The 20837-nt window shown below is 37.0% G+C and overlaps 1 protein-coding gene across 1 annotated transcript in view; it reads right to left on the bottom strand.

The window, feature by feature from the left end:
* The window catches only part of LOC130448905 (protein Skeletor, isoforms B/C), a 75673-nt gene that overhangs the window by 50644 nt on the left and 4192 nt on the right, over nt 1–20837 (bottom strand). The window contains exon 2 of the mRNA XM_056786495.1: nt 4970–5071. Coding sequence (XP_056642473.1) covers nt 4970–5024 — 55 coding nt within the window. The 5' untranslated portion in view covers nt 5025–5071. The remainder of the gene's footprint in view (nt 1–4969; nt 5072–20837) is intronic.

The following is a 20837-nucleotide window of genomic DNA, read 5'->3' on the forward strand; positions in this document are numbered from 1 at the left end:
TATATAAATATAGAAAACTGAATCTTCAAAGCGTTAAGTTCAAAAAACTGAAGGAGCGATCAACGCGCGATTATACACTTTTGTTGGAAATTGAGCGAATTAGTGACCGAAACTCGTGGTGGTTTTTAAAGGGTTTGGGGATGATGGGGATAATACGAAATCGAGTCGTATCAGAAGGTATTAAATGGTACTTTAGAACCGAAAAATATTTTAGGTATGCTACAAAACTACGAAGAATCATCCTAAACCATCAACGGACCAATCAAATGTACGCAACGAAAAAATTATTAAACTCAAATCGGCTAAATCTCGTGAACTTAGAGGTGGTATTTTCTACAGAGGGTGTGACTGCTGCAAATGGTTCGGTAAGTAAAATTCATTCGAATACGCCCTCTGTCGATAGGAATGCGAACGATGGAGATGTACGGGGTTTTTCACGACGAGTTGAATCGATGAAAATTTGCTTGCATGGGTTTTCCGAACTGCTATTTCCAGCTAAAACAATTTCGGTTTCATGACCCAAACTTCGTTATTTTGGACGGAATGCTGTAGGTTTTATTGAATTTTTGGAATCTACGCGAAATTTTAATATAACTTTATAAAAGGCATCGTATGTCTAAAAGCTACCATTTTTTATTTATTTAACATTTTCGAAATTTTCGGACACATGCAGCCCTCCACTAAAAAAATTATATTTCTGAGTTTAAGTGAGCCAGGTCTGATATTTTCGGGATTTGGATAAATAAAACATACAGCTTTCAAAATGTGCGAAAACCTTGGCAAAAATTTATACAGGGTGTTCGGAAAATGGTGCCGAATTTCGCTATCTAAAAAAAAATTAAAAACCATGAAAATTTCAGTTTTATGACCCAAACTTCGTTATTTTGGACGGAATGCTGTAGGTTTTATTGAATTTTTGGAATCTACGCGAAATTTTAATATAACTTTATGTAAAGCATGGTATGCCTAAAGTCCACCATTTTTTATTTATTTAACATTTTCGAAATTTTCGGACACACGCAGTCCTCCACTAAAAAAATTATATTTCTGAGTTTAAGTGAGCCAGGTCTGATATTTTCGGGATTTGGATAAATAAAACATACAGCTTTCAAAATGTGCGAAAACCTTGGCAAAAATTTATACAGGGTGTTCGGAAAATGGTGCCGAATTTCGCTATCTAAAAAAAAATTAAAAACCATGAAAATTTCAGTTTTATGACCCAAACTTCGTTATTTTGGACGGAATGTTATAGTTTTTATTAAATTTTTAGAATCTACGCGAAATTTCAATATTATTTTATATAAGGCATACCATTTTTTAATTATTTAACATTTTCGAAATTTTCGGACACATGCAGCCCTCCACTAAAAAAATTATATTTCTGAGTTTAAGTGAGCCAGGTCTTATATTTTTGGGATTTGTATAAATAAAACATACAGCTTTCAAAATGTGCGAAAACCTTGGCAAAAATTTATACAGGGTGTTCGGAAAATGGTGCCGAATTTCGCTATCTAAAAAAAAATTAAAAACCATGAAAATTTCAGTTTTATGACCCAAACTTCGTTATTTTGGACGGAATGTTATAGGTTTTATTGAATTTTTGGAATCTACGCGAAATTTTAATATAACTTTATAAAAGGCATCGTATGTCTAAAAGCCACCATTTTTTATTTATTTAACATTTTCGAAATTTTCGGACACACGCAGTCCTCCACTAAAAAAATTATATTTCTGAGTTTAAGTGAGCCAGGTCTGATATTTTCGGGATTTGGATAAATAAAACATACAGCTTTCAAAATGTGCGAAAACCTTGGCAAAAATTTATACAGGGTGTTCGGAAAATGGTGCCGAATTTCGCTATCTAAAAAAAAATTAAAAACCATGAAAATTTCAGTTTTATGACCCAAACTTCGTTATTTTGGACGGAATGTTATAGGTTTTATTGAATTTTTGGAATCTAAGCGAAATTTTAATATAAATTTATAAAAGGCATCGTATGTCTAAAAGCCACCATTTTTTATTTATTTAACATTTTCGAAATTTTCGGACACACGCAGTCCTCCACTAAAAAAATTATATTTCTGAGTTTAAGTGAGCCAGGTCTGATATTTTCGGGATTTGGATAAATAAAACATACAGCTTTCAAAATGTGCGAAAACCTTGGCAAAAATTTATACAGGGTGTTCGGAAAATGGTGCCGAATTTCGCTATCTAAAAAAAAATTAAAAACCATGAAAATTTCAGTTTTATGACCCAAACTTCGTTATTTTGGACGGAATGCTGTAGGTTTTATTGAACTTTTGGAATCTACGCGAAATTTTAATATAACTTTATGTAAAGCATGGTATGCCTAAAGTCCACCATTTTTTATTTATTTAACATTTTCGAAATTTTCGGACACACGCAGTCCTCCACTAAAAAAATTATATTTCTGAGTTTAAGTGAGCCAGGTCTGATATTTTTGGGATTTGGATAAATAAAACATACAGCTTTCAAAATTTGCGAAAACCTTGGCAAAAATTTATACAGGGTGTTCGGAAAATGGTGCCGAATTTCGCTATCTAAAAAAAATTAAAAACCATGAAAATTTCAGTTTTTTCAAGTTTCTACGAAAACCGTTAATTTGAAATATATGAATTTACTAACGAAGTCCCCTTAATTTAAAGCGTAGAATCTAATGGTAAAGAGAAAAATAGGGGTTGCCATTTGAAAAAATTGAGTTTTCGAAGTTTTTAGATAGCGAAATTTGGCACCATTTTCTGAACACCCTGTATAAATTTTTGTCAAGGTTTTCGCAAATTTTGAAAGCTGTATGTTTTATTTATCCAAATCCCAAAAATATTAAACCTGATTCACTTAGAACTTAGAAATATAATTTTTTTAGTGGATGGCTGCATGTGTCCGAAAATTTCGAAAATGTGAAATAATTAAAAAATGGTAAACTTTAGGCATACCATGCCTTATATAAAATAATATTGAAATTTCGCGTAGATTCTAAAAATTTAATAAAAACCATAACATTCCGTCTAAAATAACGAAGTTTCGGTCTATTTCCGGTATAACCGGAAACGAGCATTTCGGAAAACCCATGTAAGGAAACTTTCAAAACACTAGTCCCAATACCTTCAAGGGTTATTGTACCATTGGAAATACTTCCGTATATACCTACTAATTTGGCGATTTCGAAACTGTAAAATCCATTTATCGAAATGTCGAAAGTTTGTATTTCCGGTTTTTACAATTAATCTGTATCTCGATTTAAAAGTGGATTACGAAACTTCAGTTACTTTTTATTTTAAAAACATGTCGGTATTTTATAGAAAAACATCTTTTTCGACCAATTTAGATAACCTAACCTAACATAATTCGAATTCTGGATTCTACGATCTCGAAAACGCTAAGAATGACAGTCATTCGATTATTTCTATCGATTAATCGATTCTCTTAATTCGATTAATGTACTTTGTACGCCTTGTTGCCATAAATATGTTATACGAGGGTCGCTACTAAATTTTTGAGATATATCGACACTGATGTGAATATGTCAAATCTGACATTGACATTGACGTGTTGTCGAATGCTATTTGAGTTATTTAAATATACTTGAAACATTAATCTCGGTCAAAAACGGAATTAATCCACGTGGATTTAACCAACAACAGTGTGCCAATCGACTCGCTTCGAAGCATTTCGATTGATCGCTTTTTTTCTTGGAATAACTGGAAATGTCGCCAGCGTTGCATTAGAGCAACGTAGAAAGGTCAATTCTGGATGATACGCCTGCATTTCTTTACCAAGAGTGTTGGGAAAAATCAGGGAAACCAAAATCAGAAGACGAATCATTCCCCACCGCGATAATGCATTTTGGAAAAGTCGAAACGTCGAATTTATGGCTCATCCACCAAACGGTGGATGAATTACTAATATATTTTTGTTTTTCTATATCGAACTCAAAATAGCGGCTCTCGTATAGGTAATTTTGGACTAATCCTCTAATTTTTTCAAAATCAACGGACCCCGCTTCATATTTGACGGATAAATAGGGGACGTAACCGTATTATTGCAGGTTTGCAGGACGATTGTTTGAGGACTGGTTGTCACGGTTCTCCGGAATGTCTGACGAACCCGCCTACGTGCGGACCTAGTCAATTCTGCGACGGTAAACATCTGAGGAAAAAGAAAGATGAAAAAAAGCAATCGAACAAATCTGATCATCATCTGGGCGATACCAGACATTGTTTTAAATGTTATCCGGCCGTAATACAAGATCCAGTACCCGCTTTCATGTTGTAGATCTTGAAAAATAGTTTGGAGGAATAAAAGTTTCCAAAAAATTGTTGACTATTTGTTATTAGGGCTACTAGGGAAAGTAATTTCGTTTGTGTACGCAAAGACGATCTACTGTAGCTTCGTCACTGATGTCGTCGTTCAAATCAACCGCCCCAAATCCGCAGACGGCGACAGATCACCACCATCGACACACCATCTTGAAAACGTCCTGGTACGGGATGGATGCAATCTGAGTTTGATGCAACCAAGACCTATGCTGCTATTTTTGGCACTGCAACTCTCAGGATTTGATCCAACCGCAACTTCGCTTGCTGGGTGTTGATATTGGAAGCAATATGTCACGTGACCGATTTAGCCAATTCACAAAAACATATATACTCCGCAACAGTTTATAGTCCTCTACAAGGCCCAGAGATTCGTCCTACTGATTTGGGAAAGGTGCCTCTGTAAGGTTGAGGTTATGGTGGATGGTAGAGTGCACCGCAATAGCATTGAAGACGAAAAAGAAGAAGAAATACCTGACAAACAAAGTATTCTTCGCAGAAGAAGAAGGGGATGGCGACGGCAACATCTAATCTGTGTTATTTTTATAATCGAACCGATTATTTGCAATGAAAGTCAACTGACATTTGTAATGATGTTTAAATGAATCGAAAATTGACTTTATATGAAAACTTACCGAGTTGAATTGAAGGTATTAATCCAAAAATGGCTAGCAACGTGAAACTTGTCATTATTACATTTAAATGGTGTAGCACGATCACTCGATCCTACGAATTACCTGGAAAAAATATTTGAAATGCAATTTCCAAAAGAAATAATTCGATACAATATTTGTTTTTGATTTTTTCGTTTTATGAAATATTTTCAGTTGTGTACGACTTCAAATTCCACCGAAAATTTATCTCAAATTTGGTTTCTTCTCCACTAAAAACTGTTTTTTATCGCATTCGAAAAAGTTTTTCCATCGGGGCAACGAACCTTTTCACATTTCTTTAATCGCATTGAGCAAAACTCACGATACGCAACTAGAATTGAGTGACCGTCCACCTTATTAACAATATCTGACCCCCTGTGACTTTTTCGTGTTTCTTATTTGTTATTTATCGCATTCGAAAAGGTTTTTCCATCAGGGCAACGAACCTTTTCACATTTCTTTAATCGCATTGAGCAAAACTCACAAAATGCAACTAGAATTGAGTGACCGTCCACCTTATTAACAATATCTGATCCCCTGTGACTTTTTCGTGTTTCTTAACTGTTATTTAACGCATTCGAAAAGGTTTTTCCATCGGGGAAAGGAACCTTTTCACATTTCTTTAATCGCATTGAGCAAAACTCACGATACGCAACTAGAATTGAGTGTCCATCCACCTTATTAACAATATCTGACCCCCTGTGACTTTTTCGTGTTTCTTAACTGTTATTTATCGCATTCGAAAAAGTTTTTCCATCGGGGCAACGAACCTTTTCACATTTCTTTAATCGCATTGAGCAAAACTCACGATACGCAACTAGAATTGAGTGACCGTCCACCTTATTAACAATATCTGACCCCCTGTGACTTTTTCGTGTTTCTTATTTGTTATTTATCGCATTCGAAAAGGTTTTTCCATCAGGGCAACGAACCTTTTCACATTTCTTTAATCGCATTGAGCAAAACTCACAAAATGCAACCAGAATTGATTGACCAGCCACCTTATTAACAATATCTGACCCCCTGTGACTTTTTCGTGTTTCTCAACTGTTATTTATCGCATTCGAAAAGGTTTTTCCATCAGGGCAACGAACCTTTTCACATTTCTTTAATCGCATTGAGCAAAACTCACAAAATGCAACCAGAATTGAGTGACCGTCCACCTTATTAACAATATCTGACCCCCTGTGACTTTTTCGTGTTTCTTAACTGTTTTTTATCGCATTCGAAAAAGTTTTTCCATCGGGGCAACGAACCTTTTCACATTTCTTTAATCGCATTGAGCAAAACTCACGATACGCAACTAGAATTGAGTGACCGTCCACCTTATTAACAATATCTGACCCCCTGTGACTTTTTCGTGTTTCTTATTTGTTATTTATCGCATTCGAAAAGGTTTTTCCATCAGGGCAACGAACCTTTTCACATTTCTTTAATCGCATTGAGCAAAACTCACAAAATGCAACTAGAATTGAGTGACCGTCCACCTTATTAACAATATCTGATCCCCTGTGACTTTTTCGTGTTTCTTAACTGTTATTTAACGCATTCGAAAAGGTTTTTCCATCGGGGAAAGGAACCTTTTCACATTTCTTTAATCGCATTGAGCAAAACTCACGATACGCAACTAGAATTGAGTGTCCATCCACCTTATTAACAATATCTGACCCCCTGTGACTTTTTCGTGTTTCTTAACTGTTATTTATCGCATTCGAAAAAGTTTTTCCATCGGGGCAACGAACCTTTTCACATTTCTTTAATCGCATTGAGCAAAACTCACGATACGCAACTAGAATTGAGTGACCGTCCACCTTATTAACAATATCTGACCCCCTGTGACTTTTTCGTGTTTCTTATTTGTTATTTATCGCATTCGAAAAGGTTTTTCCATCAGGGCAACGAACCTTTTCACATTTCTTTAATCGCATTGAGCAAAACTCACAAAATGCAACCAGAATTGAGTGACCGTCCACCTTATTAACAATATCTGACCCCCTGTGACTTTTTCGTGTTTCTTAACTGTTTTTTATCGCATTCGAAAAAGTTTTTCCATCGGTGCAACGAACCTTTTCACATTTCTTTCATCGCATTGAGCAAAACTCACGATACGCAACCAGAATTGAGTGACCGTCCACCTTATTAACAATATCTGACCCCCTGTGACTTTTTCGTGTTTCTTAACTGTTTTTTATCGCATTCGAAAAAGTTTTTCCATCGGGGCAACGAACCTTTTCACATTTCTTTAATCGCATTGAGCAAAACTCACGATACGCAACTAGAATTGAGTGACCGTCCACCTTATTAACAATATCTGACCCCCTGTGACTTTTTCGTGTTTCTTATTTGTTATTTATCGCATTCGAAAAGGTTTTTCCATCAGGGCAACGAACCTTTTCACATTTCTTTAATCGCATTGAGCAAAACTCACGATACGCAACTAGAATTGAGTGACCGTCCACCTTATTAACAATATCTGACCCCCTGTGACTTTTTCGTGTTTCTTAACTGTTATTTATCGCATTCGAAAAAGTTTTTCCATCGGGGCAACGAACCTTTTCACATTTCTTTAATCGCATTGAGCAAAACTCACGATACGCAACTAGAATTGAGTGACCGTCCACCTTATTAACAATATCTGACCCCCTGTGACTTTTTCGTGTTTCTTATTTGTTATTTATCGCATTCGAAAAGGTTTTTCCATCAGGGCAACGAACCTTTTCACATTTCTTTAATCGCATTGAGCAAAACTCACGATACGCAACTAGAATTGAGTGACCGTCCACCTTATTAACAATATCTGACCCCCTGTGACTTTTTCGTGTTTCTTAACTGTTTTTTATCGCATTCGAAAAAGTTTTTCCATCGGGGCAACGAACCTTTTCACATTTCTTTAATCGCATTGAGCAAAACTCACGATACGCAACTAGAATTGAGTGACCGTCCACCTTATTAACAATATCTGACCCCCTGTGACTTTTTCGTGTTTCTTATTTGTTATTTATCGCATTCGAAAAGGTTTTTCCATCAGGGCAACGAACCTTTTCACATTTCTTTAATCGCATTGAGCAAAACTCACGATACGCAACTAGAATTGAGTGACCGTCCACCTTATTAACAATATCTGACCCCCTGTGACTTTTTCGTGTTTCTTAACTGTTATTTATCGCATTCGAAAAAGTTTTTCCATCGGGGCAACGAACCTTTTCACATTTCTTTAATCGCATTGAGCAAAACTCACGATACGCAACTAGAATTGAGTGACCGTCCACCTTATTAACAATATCTGACCCCCTGTGACTTTTTCGTGTTTCTTATTTGTTATTTATCGCATTCGAAAAGGTTTTTCCATCAGGGCAACGAACCTTTTCACATTTCTTTAATCGCATTGAGCAAAACTCACGATACGCAACTAGAATTGAGTGACCGTCCACCTTATTAACAATATCTGACCCCCTGTGACTTTTTCGTGTTTCTTAACTGTTATTTATCGCATTCGAAAAAGTTTTTCCATCGGGGCAACGAACCTTTTCACATTTCTTTAATCGCATTGAGCAAAACTCACGATACGCAACTAGAATTGAGTGACCGTCCACCTTATTAACAATATCTGACCCCCTGTGACTTTTTCGTGTTTCTTATTTGTTATTTATCGCATTCGAAAAGGTTTTTCCATCAGGGCAACGAACCTTTTCACATTTCTTTAATCGCATTGAGCAAAACTCACAAAATGCAACCAGAATTGAGTGACCGTCCACCTTATTAACAATATCTGACCCCCTGTGACTTTTTCGTGTTTCTTATTTGTTATTTATCGCATTCGAAAAGGTTTTTCCATCAGGGCAACGAACCTTTTCACATTTCTTTAATCGCATTGAGCAAAACTCACAAAATGCAACCAGAATTGATTGACCAGCCACCTTATTAACAATATCTGACCCCCTGTGACTTTTTCGTGTTTCTCAACTGTTATTTATCGCATTCGAAAAGGTTTTTCCATCAGGGCAACGAACCTTTTCACATTTCTTTAATCGCATTGAGCAAAACTCACGATACGCAACTAGAATTGAGTGACCGTCCACCTTATTAACAATATCTGACCCCCTGTGACTTTTTCGTGTTTCTTATTTGTTATTTATCGCATTCGAAAAGGTTTTTCCATCAGGGCAACGAACCTTTTCACATTTCTTTAATCGCATTGAGCAAAACCCACGATACGCAACTAGAATTGAGTGACCGTCCACCTTATTAACAATATCTGACCCCCTGTGACTTTTTCGTGTTTCTTAACTGTTTTTTATCGCATTCGAAAAAGTTTTTCCATCGGGGCAACGAACCTTTTCACATTTCTTTAATCGCATTGAGCAAAACTCACAAAATGCAACCAGAATTGAGTGACCGTCCACCTTATTAACAATATCTGACCCCCTGTGACTTTTTCGTGTTTCTTATTTGTTATTTATCGCATTCGAAAAGGTTTTTCCATCAGGGCAACGAACCTTTTCACATTTCTTTAATCGCATTGAGCAAAACTCACAAAATGCAACCAGAATTGAGTGACCGTCCACCTTATTAACAATATCTGACCCCCTGTGACTTTTTCGTGTTTCTTATTTGTTATTTATCGCATTCGAAAAGGTTTTTCCATCAGGGCAACGAACCTTTTCACATTTCTTTAATCGCATTGAGCAAAACTCACGATACGCAACTAGAATTGAGTGACCGTCCACCTTATTAACAATATCTGACCCCCTGTGACTTTTTCGTGTTTCTTATTTGTTATTTATCGCATTCGAAAAGGTTTTTCCATCAGGGCAACGAACCTTTTCACATTTCTTTAATCGCATTGAGCAAAACCCACGATACGCAACTAGAATTGAGTGACCGTCCACCTTATTAACAATATCTGACCCCCTGTGACTTTTTCGTGTTTCTTAACTGTTTTTTATCGCATTCGAAAAAGTTTTTCCATCGGGGCAACGAACCTTTTCACATTTCTTTAATCGCATTGAGCAAAACTCACGATACGCAACTAGAATTGAGTGACCGTCCACCTTATTAACAATATCTGACCCCCTGTGACTTTTTCGTGTTTCTTATTTGTTATTTATCGCATTCGAAAAGGTTTTTCCATCAGGGCAACGAACCTTTTCACATTTCTTTAATCGCATTGAGCAAAACTCACGATACGCAACTAGAATTGAGTGACCGTCCACCTTATTAACAATATCTGACCCCCTGTGACTTTTTCGTGTTTCTTAACTGTTATTTATCGCATTCGAAAAAGTTTTTCCATCGGGGCAACGAACCTTTTCACATTTCTTTAATCGCATTGAGCAAAACTCACGATACGCAACTAGAATTGAGTGACCGTCCACCTTATTAACAATATCTGACCCCCTGTGACTTTTTCGTGTTTCTTATTTGTTATTTATCGCATTCGAAAAGGTTTTTCCATCAGGGCAACGAACCTTTTCACATTTCTTTAATCGCATTGAGCAAAACTCACAAAATGCAACTAGAATTGAGTGACCGTCCACCTTATTAACAATATCTGACCCCCTGTGACTTTTTCGTGTTTCTTAACTGTTTTTTATCGCATTCGAAAAAGTTTTTCCATCGGTGCAACGAACCTTTTCACATTTCTTTAATCGCATTGAGCAAAACTCACAAAATGCAACTAGAATTGAGTGACCGTCCACCTTATTAACAATATCTGACCCCCTGTGACTTTTTCGTGTTTCTTATTTGTTATTTATCGCATTCGAAAAGGTTTTTCCATCAGGGCAACGAACCTTTTCACATTTCTTTAATCGCATTGAGCAAAACTCACAAAATGCAACTAGAATTGAGTGACCGTCCACCTTATTAACAATATCTGACCCCCTGTGACTTTTTCGTGTTTCTTAACTGTTTTTTATCGCATTCGAAAAAGTTTTTCCATCGGTGCAACGAACCTTTTCACATTTCTTTAATCGCATTGAGCAAAACTCACAAAATGCAACTAGAATTGAGTGACCGTCCACCTTATTAACAATATCTGATCCCCAGTGACTTTTTCGTGCTTCTTAACTGTTTTTTATCGTATTCGAAAAGGTTTTTCCATCAGGGCAACGAACCTTTTCACATTTCTTTAATCGCATTGAGCAAAACTCACAAAATGCAACTAGAATTGAGTGACCGTCCACCTTATTAACAATATCTGACCCCCTGTGACTTTTTCGTGTTTCTTAACTGTTATTTATCGCATTCGAAAAAGTTTTTCCATCGGGGCAACGAACCTTTTCACATTTCTTTAATCGCATTGAGCAAAACTCACGATACGCAACTAGAATTGAGTGACCGTCCACCTTATTAACAATATCTGACCCCCTGTGACTTTTTCGTGTTTCTTATTTGTTATTTATCGCATTCGAAAAGGTTTTTCCATCAGGGCAACGAACCTTTTCACATTTCTTTAATCGCATTGAGCAAAACTCACAAAATGCAACTAGAATTGAGTGACCGTCCACCTTATTAACAATATCTGACCCCCTGTGACTTTTTCGTGTTTCTTAACTGTTTTTTATCGCATTCGAAAAAGTTTTTCCATCGGTGCAACGAACCTTTTCACATTTCTTTAATCGCATTGAGCAAAACTCACAAAATGCAACTAGAATTGAGTGACCGTCCACCTTATTAACAATATCTGATCCCCAGTGACTTTTTCGTGCTTCTTAACTGTTTTTTATCGTATTCGAAAAGGTTTTTCCATCAGGGCAACGAACCTTTTCACATTTCTTTAATCGCATTGAGCAAAACTCACAAAATGCAACTAGAATTGAGTGACCGTCCACCTTATTAACAATATCTGACCCCCTGTGACTTTTTCGTGTTTCTTAACTGTTATTTATCGCATTCGAAAAAGTTTTTCCATCGGGGCAACGAACCTTTTCACATTTCTTTAATCGCATTGAGCAAAACTCACGATACGCAACTAGAATTGAGTGACCGTCCACCTTATTAACAATATCTGACCCCCTGTGACTTTTTCGTGTTTCTTATTTGTTATTTATCGCATTCGAAAAGGTTTTTCCATCAGGGCAACGAACCTTTTCACATTTCTTTAATCGCATTGAGCAAAACTCACAAAATGCAACTAGAATTGAGTGACCGTCCACCTTATTAACAATATCTGACCCCCTGTGACTTTTTCGTGTTTCTTAACTGTTTTTTATCGCATTCGAAAAAGTTTTTCCATCGGTGCAACGAACCTTTTCACATTTCTTTAATCGCATTGAGCAAAACTCACAAAATGCAACTAGAATTGAGTGACCGTCCACCTTATTAACAATATCTGATCCCCAGTGACTTTTTCGTGCTTCTTAACTGTTTTTTATCGTATTCGAAAAGGTTTTTCCATCAGGGCAACGAACCTTTTCACATTTCTTTAATCGCATTGAGCAAAACTCACAAAATGCAACTAGAATTGAGTGACCGTCCACCTTATTAACAATATCTGACCCCCTGTGACTTTTTCGTGTTTCTTAACTGTTATTTATCGCATTCGAAAAAGTTTTTCCATCGGGGCAACGAACCTTTTCACATTTCTTTAATCGCATTGAGCAAAACTCACGATACGCAACCAGAATTGATTGACCGTCCACCTTATTAACAATATCTGATCCCCAGTGACTTTTTCGTGCTTCTTAACTGTTTTTTATCGTATTCGAAAAAGTTTTTCCATCGGGGCAAAGAACCTATTCACATTTCTTTAATCGCATTGAGCAAAACTCACAAAATGCAACTAGAATTGAGTGACCGTCCACCTTATTAACAATATCTGACCCCCTGTGACTTTTTCGTGTTTCTTAACTGTTATTTATCGCATTCGAAAAAGTTTTTCCATCGGGGCAACGAACCTTTTCACATTTCTTTAATCGCATTGAGCAAAACTCACGATACGCAACTAGAATTGAGTGACCGTCCACCTTATTAACAATATCTGACCCCCTGTGACTTTTTCGTGTTTCTTAACTGTTTTTTATCGCATTCGAAAAAGTTTTTCCATCGGTGCAACGAACCTTTTCACATTTCTTTAATCGCATTGAGCAAAACTCACGATACGCAACCAGAATTGATTGACCGTCCACCTTATTAACAATATCTGATCCCCAGTGACTTTTTCGTGCTTCTTAACTGTTTTTTATCGTATTCGAAAAGGTTTTTCCATCAGGGCAACGAACCTATTCACATTTCTTTAATCGCATTGAGCAAAACTCACAAAATGCAACTAGAATTGAGTGACCGTCCACCTTATTAACAATATCTGACCCCCTGTGACTTTTTCGTGTTTCTTAACTGTTATTTATCGCATTCGAAAAAGTTTTTCCATCGGGGCAACGAACCTTTTCACATTTCTTTAATCGCATTGAGCAAAACTCACGATACGCAACTAGAATTGAGTGACCGTCCACCTTATTAACAATATCTGACCCCCTGTGACTTTTTCGTGTTTCTTATTTGTTATTTATCGCATTCGAAAAGGTTTTTCCATCAGGGCAACGAACCTTTTCACATTTCTTTAATCGCATTGAGCAAAACTCACGATACGCAACTAGAATTGAGTGACCGTCCACCTTATTAACAATATCTGACCCCCTGTGACTTTTTCGTGTTTCTTAACTGTTTTTTATCGCATTCGAAAAAGTTTTTCCATCGGTGCAACGAACCTTTTCACATTTCTTTAATCGCATTGAGCAAAACTCACAAAATGCAACTAGAATTGAGTGACCGTCCACCTTATTAACAATATCTGATCCCCAGTGACTTTTTCGTGCTTCTTAACTGTTTTTTATCGTATTCGAAAAGGTTTTTCCATCAGGGCAACGAACCTATTCACATTTCTTTAATCGCATTGAGCAAAACTCACAAAATGCAACCAGAATTGATTGACCAGCCACCTTATTAACAATATCTGACCCCCTGTGACTTTTTCGTGTTTCTCAACTGTTATTTATCGCATTCGAAAAGGTTTTTCCATCAGGGCAACGAACCTTTTCACATTTCTTTAATCGCATTGAGCAAAACTCACGATACGCAACTAGAATTGAGTGACCGTCCACCTTATTAACAATATCTGACCCCCTGTGACTTTTTCGTGTTTCTTATTTGTTATTTATCGCATTCGAAAAGGTTTTTCCATCAGGGCAACGAACCTTTTCACATTTCTTTAATCGCATTGAGCAAAACCCACGATACGCAACTAGAATTGAGTGACCGTCCACCTTATTAACAATATCTGACCCCCTGTGACTTTTTCGTGTTTCTTAACTGTTTTTTATCGCATTCGAAAAAGTTTTTCCATCGGTGCAACGAACCTTTTCACATTTCTTTAATCGCATTGAGCAAAACTCACAAAATGCAACTAGAATTGAGTGACCGTCCACCTTATTAACAATATCTGATCCCCAGTGACTTTTTCGTGCTTCTTAACTGTTTTTTATCGTATTCGAAAAAGTTTTTCCATCGGGGCAACGAACCTATTCACATTTCTTTAATCGCATTGAGCAAAACTCACAAAATGCAACCAGAATTGATTGACCAGCCACCTTATTAACAATATCTGACCCCCTGTGACTTTTTCGTGTTTCTCAACTGTTATTTATCGCATTCGAAAAGGTTTTTCCATCAGGGCAACGAACCTTTTCACATTTCTTTAATCGCATTGAGCAAAACTCACGATACGCAACTAGAATTGAGTGACCGTCCACCTTATTAACAATATCTGACCCCCTGTGACTTTTTCGTGTTTCTTATTTGTTATTTATCGCATTCGAAAAGGTTTTTCCATCAGGGCAACGAACCTTTTCACATTTCTTTAATCGCATTGAGCAAAACTCACGATACGCAACTAGAATTGAGTGACCGTCCACCTTATTAACAATATCTGATCCCCAGTGACTTTTTCGTGCTTCTTAACTGTTTTTTATCGTATTCGAAAAGGTTTTTCCATCAGGGCAACGAACCTATTCACATTTCTTTAATCGCATTGAGCAAAACTCACAAAATGCAACCAGAATTGATTGACCAGCCACCTTATTAACAATATCTGACCCCCTGTGACTTTTTCGTGTTTCTCAACTGTTATTTATCGCATTCGAAAAGGTTTTTCCATCAGGGCAACGAACCTTTTCACATTTCTTTAATCGCATTGAGCAAAACTCACGATACGCAACTAGAATTGAGTGACCGTCCACCTTATTAACAATATCTGACCCCCTGTGACTTTTTCGTGTTTCTTATTTGTTATTTATCGCATTCGAAAAGGTTTTTCCATCAGGGCAACGAACCTTTTCACATTTCTTTAATCGCATTGAGCAAAACTCACGATACGCAACTAGAATTGAGTGACCGTCCACCTTATTAACAATATCTGACCCCCTGTGACTTTTTCGTGTTTCTTAACTGTTTTTTATCGCATTCGAAAAAGTTTTTCCATCGGTGCAACGAACCTTTTCACATTTCTTTAATCGCATTGAGCAAAACTCACAAAATGCAACTAGAATTGAGTGACCGTCCACCTTATTAACAATATCTGATCCCCAGTGACTTTTTCGTGCTTCTTAACTGTTTTTTATCGTATTCGAAAAGGTTTTTCCATCAGGGCAACGAACCTATTCACATTTCTTTAATCGCATTGAGCAAAACTCACAAAATGCAACCAGAATTGATTGACCAGCCACCTTATTAACAATATCTGACCCCCTGTGACTTTTTCGTGTTTCTCAACTGTTATTTATCGCATTCGAAAAGGTTTTTCCATCAGGGCAACGAACCTTTTCACATTTCTTTAATCGCATTGAGCAAAACTCACGATACGCAACTAGAATTGAGTGACCGTCCACCTTATTAACAATATCTGACCCCCTGTGACTTTTTCGTGTTTCTTAACTGTTTTTTATCGCATTCGAAAAAGTTTTTCCATCGGGGCAACGAACCTTTTCACATTTCTTTAATCGCATTGAGCAAAACTCACAAAATGCAACTAGAATTGAGTGACCGTCCACCTTATTAACAATATCTGATCCCCAGTGACTTTTTCGTGCTTCTTAACTGTTTTTTATCGTATTCGAAAAGGTTTTTCCATCAGGGCAACGAACCTATTCACATTTCTTTAATCGCATTGAGCAAAACTCACAAAATGCAACTAGAATTGAGTGACCGTCCACCTTATTAACAATATCTGACCCCCTGTGACTTTTTCGTGTTTCTTATTTGTTATTTATCGCATTCGAAAAGGTTTTTCCATCAGGGCAACGAACCTATTCACATTTCTTTAATCGCATTGAGCAAAACTCACAAAATGCAACTAGAATTGAGTGACCGTCCACCTTATTAACAATATCTGACCCCCTGTGACTTTTTCGTGTTTCTTAACTGTTATTTATCGCATTCGAAAAGGTTTTTCCATCGGGGCAACGAACCTTTTCACATTTCTTTAATCGCATTGAGCAAAACTCACGATACGCAACTAGAATTGAGTGACCGTCCACCTTATTAACAATATCTGACCCCCTGTGACTTTTTCGTGTTTCTTAACTGTTATTTATCGCATTCGAAAAAGTTTTTCCATCGGGGCAACGAACCTTTTCACATTTCTTTAATCGCATTGAGCAAAACTCACGATACGCAACTAGAATTGAGTGACCGTCCACCTTATTAACAATATCTGACCCCCTGTGACTTTTTCGTGTTTCTCAACTGTTATTTATCGCATTCGAAAAAGTTTTTCCATCGGGGCAACGAACCTTTTCACATTTCTTTAATCGCATTGAGCAAAACTCACGATACGCAACCAGAATTGAGTGACCGTCCACCTTATTAACAATATCTGACCCCCTGTGACTTTTTCGTGTTTCTTATTTGTTATTTATCGCATTCGAAAAGGTTTTTCCATCAGGGCAACGAACCTTTTCACATTTCTTTAATCGCATTGAGCAAAACTCACGATACGCAACTAGAATTGAGTGACCGTCCACCTTATTAACAATATCTGACCCCCTGTGACTTTTTCGTGTTTCTTAACTGTTATTTATCGCATTCGAAAAAGTTTTTCCATCGGGGCAACGAACCTTTTCACATTTCTTTAATCGCATTGAGCAAAACTCACGATACGCAACTAGAATTGAGTGACCGTCCACCTTATTAACAATATCTGACCCCCTGTGACTTTTTCGTGTTTCTTATTTGTTATTTATCGCATTCGAAAAGGTTTTTCCATCGGGGCAACGAACCTTTTCACATTTCTTTAATCGCATTGAGCAAAACTCACAAAATGCAACCAGAATTGAGTGACCGTCCACCTTATTAACAATATCTGACCCCCTGTGACTTTTTCGTGTTTCTTAACTGTTATTTATCGCATTCGAAAAGGTTTTTCCATCGGGGCAACGAACCTTTTCACATTTCTTTAATCGCATTGAGCAAAACTCACGATACGCAACTAGAATTGAGTGACCGTCCACCTTATTAACAATATCTGACCCCCTGTGACTTTTTCGTGTTTCTTAACTGTTATTTATCGCATTCGAAAAAGTTTTTCCATCGGGGCAACGAACCTTTTCACATTTCTTTAATCGCATTGAGCAAAACTCACGATACGCAACTAGAATTGAGTGACCGTCCACCTTATTAACAATATCTGACCCCCTGTGACTTTTTCGTGTTTCTTATTTGTTATTTATCGCATTCGAAAAGGTTTTTCCATCAGGGCAACGAACCTTTTCACATTTCTTTAATCGCATTGAGCAAAACTCACAAAATGCAACCAGAATTGAGTGACCGTCCACCTTATTAACAATATCTGACCCCCTGTGACTTTTTCGTGTTTCTTAACTGTTATTTATCGCATTCGAAAAGGTTTTTCCATCGGGGCAACGAACCTTTTCACATTTCTTTAATCGCATTGAGCAAAACTCACGATACGCAACTAGAATTGAGTGACCGTCCACCTTATTAACAATATCTGACCCCCTGTGACTTTTTCGTGTTTTTTATTTGTTATTTATCGCATTCGAAAAGGTTTTTCCATCGGGGCAACGAACCTTTTCACATTTCTTTAATCGCATTGAGCAAAACTCACAAAATGCAACCAGAATTGAGTGACCGTCCACCTTATTAACAATATCTGACCCCCTGTGACTTTTTCGTGTTTCTTAACTGTTATTTATCGCATTCGAAAAGGTTTTTCCATCGGGGCAACGAACCTTTTCACATTTCTTTAATCGCATTGAGCAAAACTCACGATACGCAACTAGAATTGAGTGACCGTCCACCTTATTAACAATATCTGACCCCCTGTGACTTTTTCGTGTTTCTTAACTGTTATTTATCGCATTCGAAAAAGTTTTTCCATCGGGGCAACGAACCTTTTCACATTTCTTTAATCGCATTGAGCAAAACTCACGATACGCAACTAGAATTGAGTGACCGTCCACCTTATTAACAATATCTGACCCCCTGTGACTTTTTCGTGCTTCTTAACTGTTTTTTATCGTATTCGAAAAGGTTTTTCCATCAGGGCAACGAACCTATTCACATTTCTTTAATCGCATTGAGCAAAACTCACAAAATGCAACCAGAATTGATTGACCAGCCACCTTATTAACAATATCTGACCCCCTGTGACTTTTTCGTGTTTCTCAACTGTTATTTATCGCATTCGAAAAGGTTTTTCCATCAGGGCAACGAACCTTTTCACATTTCTTTAATCGCATTGAGCAAAACTCACGATACGCAACTAGAATTGAGTGACCGTCCACCTTATTAACAATATCTGACCCCCTGTGACTTTTTCGTGTTTCTTAACTGTTATTTATCGCATTCGAAAAAGTTTTTCCATCGGGGCAACGAACCTTTTCACATTTCTTTAATCGCATTGAGCAAAACTCACGATACGCAACTAGAATTGAGTGACCGTCCACCTTATTAACAATATCTGACCCCCTGTGACTTTTTCGTGTTTCTTATTTGTTATTTATCGCATTCGAAAAGGTTTTTCCATCAGGGCAACGAACCTTTTCACATTTCTTTAATCGCATTGAGCAAAACTCACAAAATGCAACCAGAATTGATTGACCAGCCACCTTATTAACAATATCTGACCTCCAGTGATTTTTTCCTGTTTCCTAACCTCAAAGTCTCACTTGCGGCAGGAAAATTTTCATCAGACATGTATGTTGTGCCTCATGTTAACGCGTATTTTAAGGAAAAAGATGATTTGTATGTATCTGATACACAGTATCGGAAACACGTGGAAAATTGGTGAAAAACATGAAAAATTATAGCACCATGGACTTGTGTTCAGACAGATATCTGTGTTATCAACGTAGCCCAAGAATTTTAGCTGAAAAACTACTGCAAGGTGAAAAAAACATCGTCGACGTAAATTTTTTTCCTCCAGGTTATCTGGTTGAAGACAACCAATCAGTACAACATTTACTGAATACAGATGCGATTGACTTACTGCCGAAGAATTTGGAATTGATTTTGAAGGATTAAATGAAAAGAAAAGACGGTACAGAGTTGGAGAAACCACGTATAACCCAACAAATAATGTATATCAAACAGATCAAAGGAAACAAAATTCGAAAGCATTAAGTTCCGTAGAAATAACAAAATTGATCAATTTCTGGAATGAAAATATCCCCGAAGGGCTGCAAAGGAAGCTAGGGAAGATGCTGTTTGCTTGACTGCCTTTTTTGTATTCAATCTTTACCAAATCGAGTTGATTATGATCCTGCATCCATCAAGACTTGCCAAAGTGGAAAGGAAGGAAAAAAATTTACTAATCCCTCCAATAGATCGACCGCGGTTAATCGATTGACCAAAAGAGGTACTGGAAATAAATCTTCATCAATTATGGAAACTTACACGTCTGGATACTCGCTTAACTTTCCCAATTGTTTTTTTGTTAATTGCATATTTAAATAAATTATCTTTGCTCTGTACTTTTTCTATAATTAGCAAAAAATTTCTCAACAGCATTTTCAAACTTGTTGTTTATAACCAATTCTTGGGAAATCGGCCGGCTGGTCTGCTCTAATTTTATTTACCAACTTTTGCCCTTTAGCTCATCATCGTATCTTATTTTAAAGATTCTCTTCTTTTCCAATCTCTTAGGCTCACTCCTTCAATAGTTTTCAACGTTTTCATCTCTGCTGTCTTCATCATCTTCATCGTTTTTGTCGTGTCTTCTCAAGTTTCCATTTTATCGACTTGGACTCTTCAATATCGTCGTATCGTATCTTCTTTCAAAGATTCTCTTCTTTTCCAATCTCTTAGGCTCACTCCTTCAATAGTTTTCAACGTTTTCATCTCTGCTGTCTTCATCATCTTCATCGTTTTTGTCGTGTCTTCTCAAGTTTCCATTTTATCGACTTGGACTCTTCAATATCGTCGTATCGTATCTTCTTTCAAAGATTCTCTTCTTTTCCAATCTCTTAGGCTCACTCCTTCAATAGTTTTCAACGTTTTCATCTCTGCTGTCTTCATCATCTTCATCGTTTTTGTCGTGTCTTCTCAAGTTTCCATTTTATCGACTTGGACTCTTCAATATCGTCGTATCGTATCTTCTTTCAAAGATTCTCTTCTTTTCCAATCTCTTAGGCTCACTCCTTCAATAGTTTTCAACGTTTTCATCTCTGCTGTCTTCATCATCTTCATCGTTTTTGTCGTGTCTTCTCAAGTTTCCATTTTATCGACTTGGACTCTTCAATATCGTCGTATCGTATCTTCTTTCAAAGATTCTCTTCTTTTCCAATCTCTTAGGCTCACTCCTTCAATAGTTTTCAACGTTTTCATCTCTGCTGTC

Source organism: Diorhabda sublineata, chromosome 9 (assembly GCF_026230105.1).
Source record: "Diorhabda sublineata isolate icDioSubl1.1 chromosome 9, icDioSubl1.1, whole genome shotgun sequence".
Classification (NCBI taxonomy): Eukaryota; Metazoa; Arthropoda; class Insecta; order Coleoptera; family Chrysomelidae; genus Diorhabda; species Diorhabda sublineata.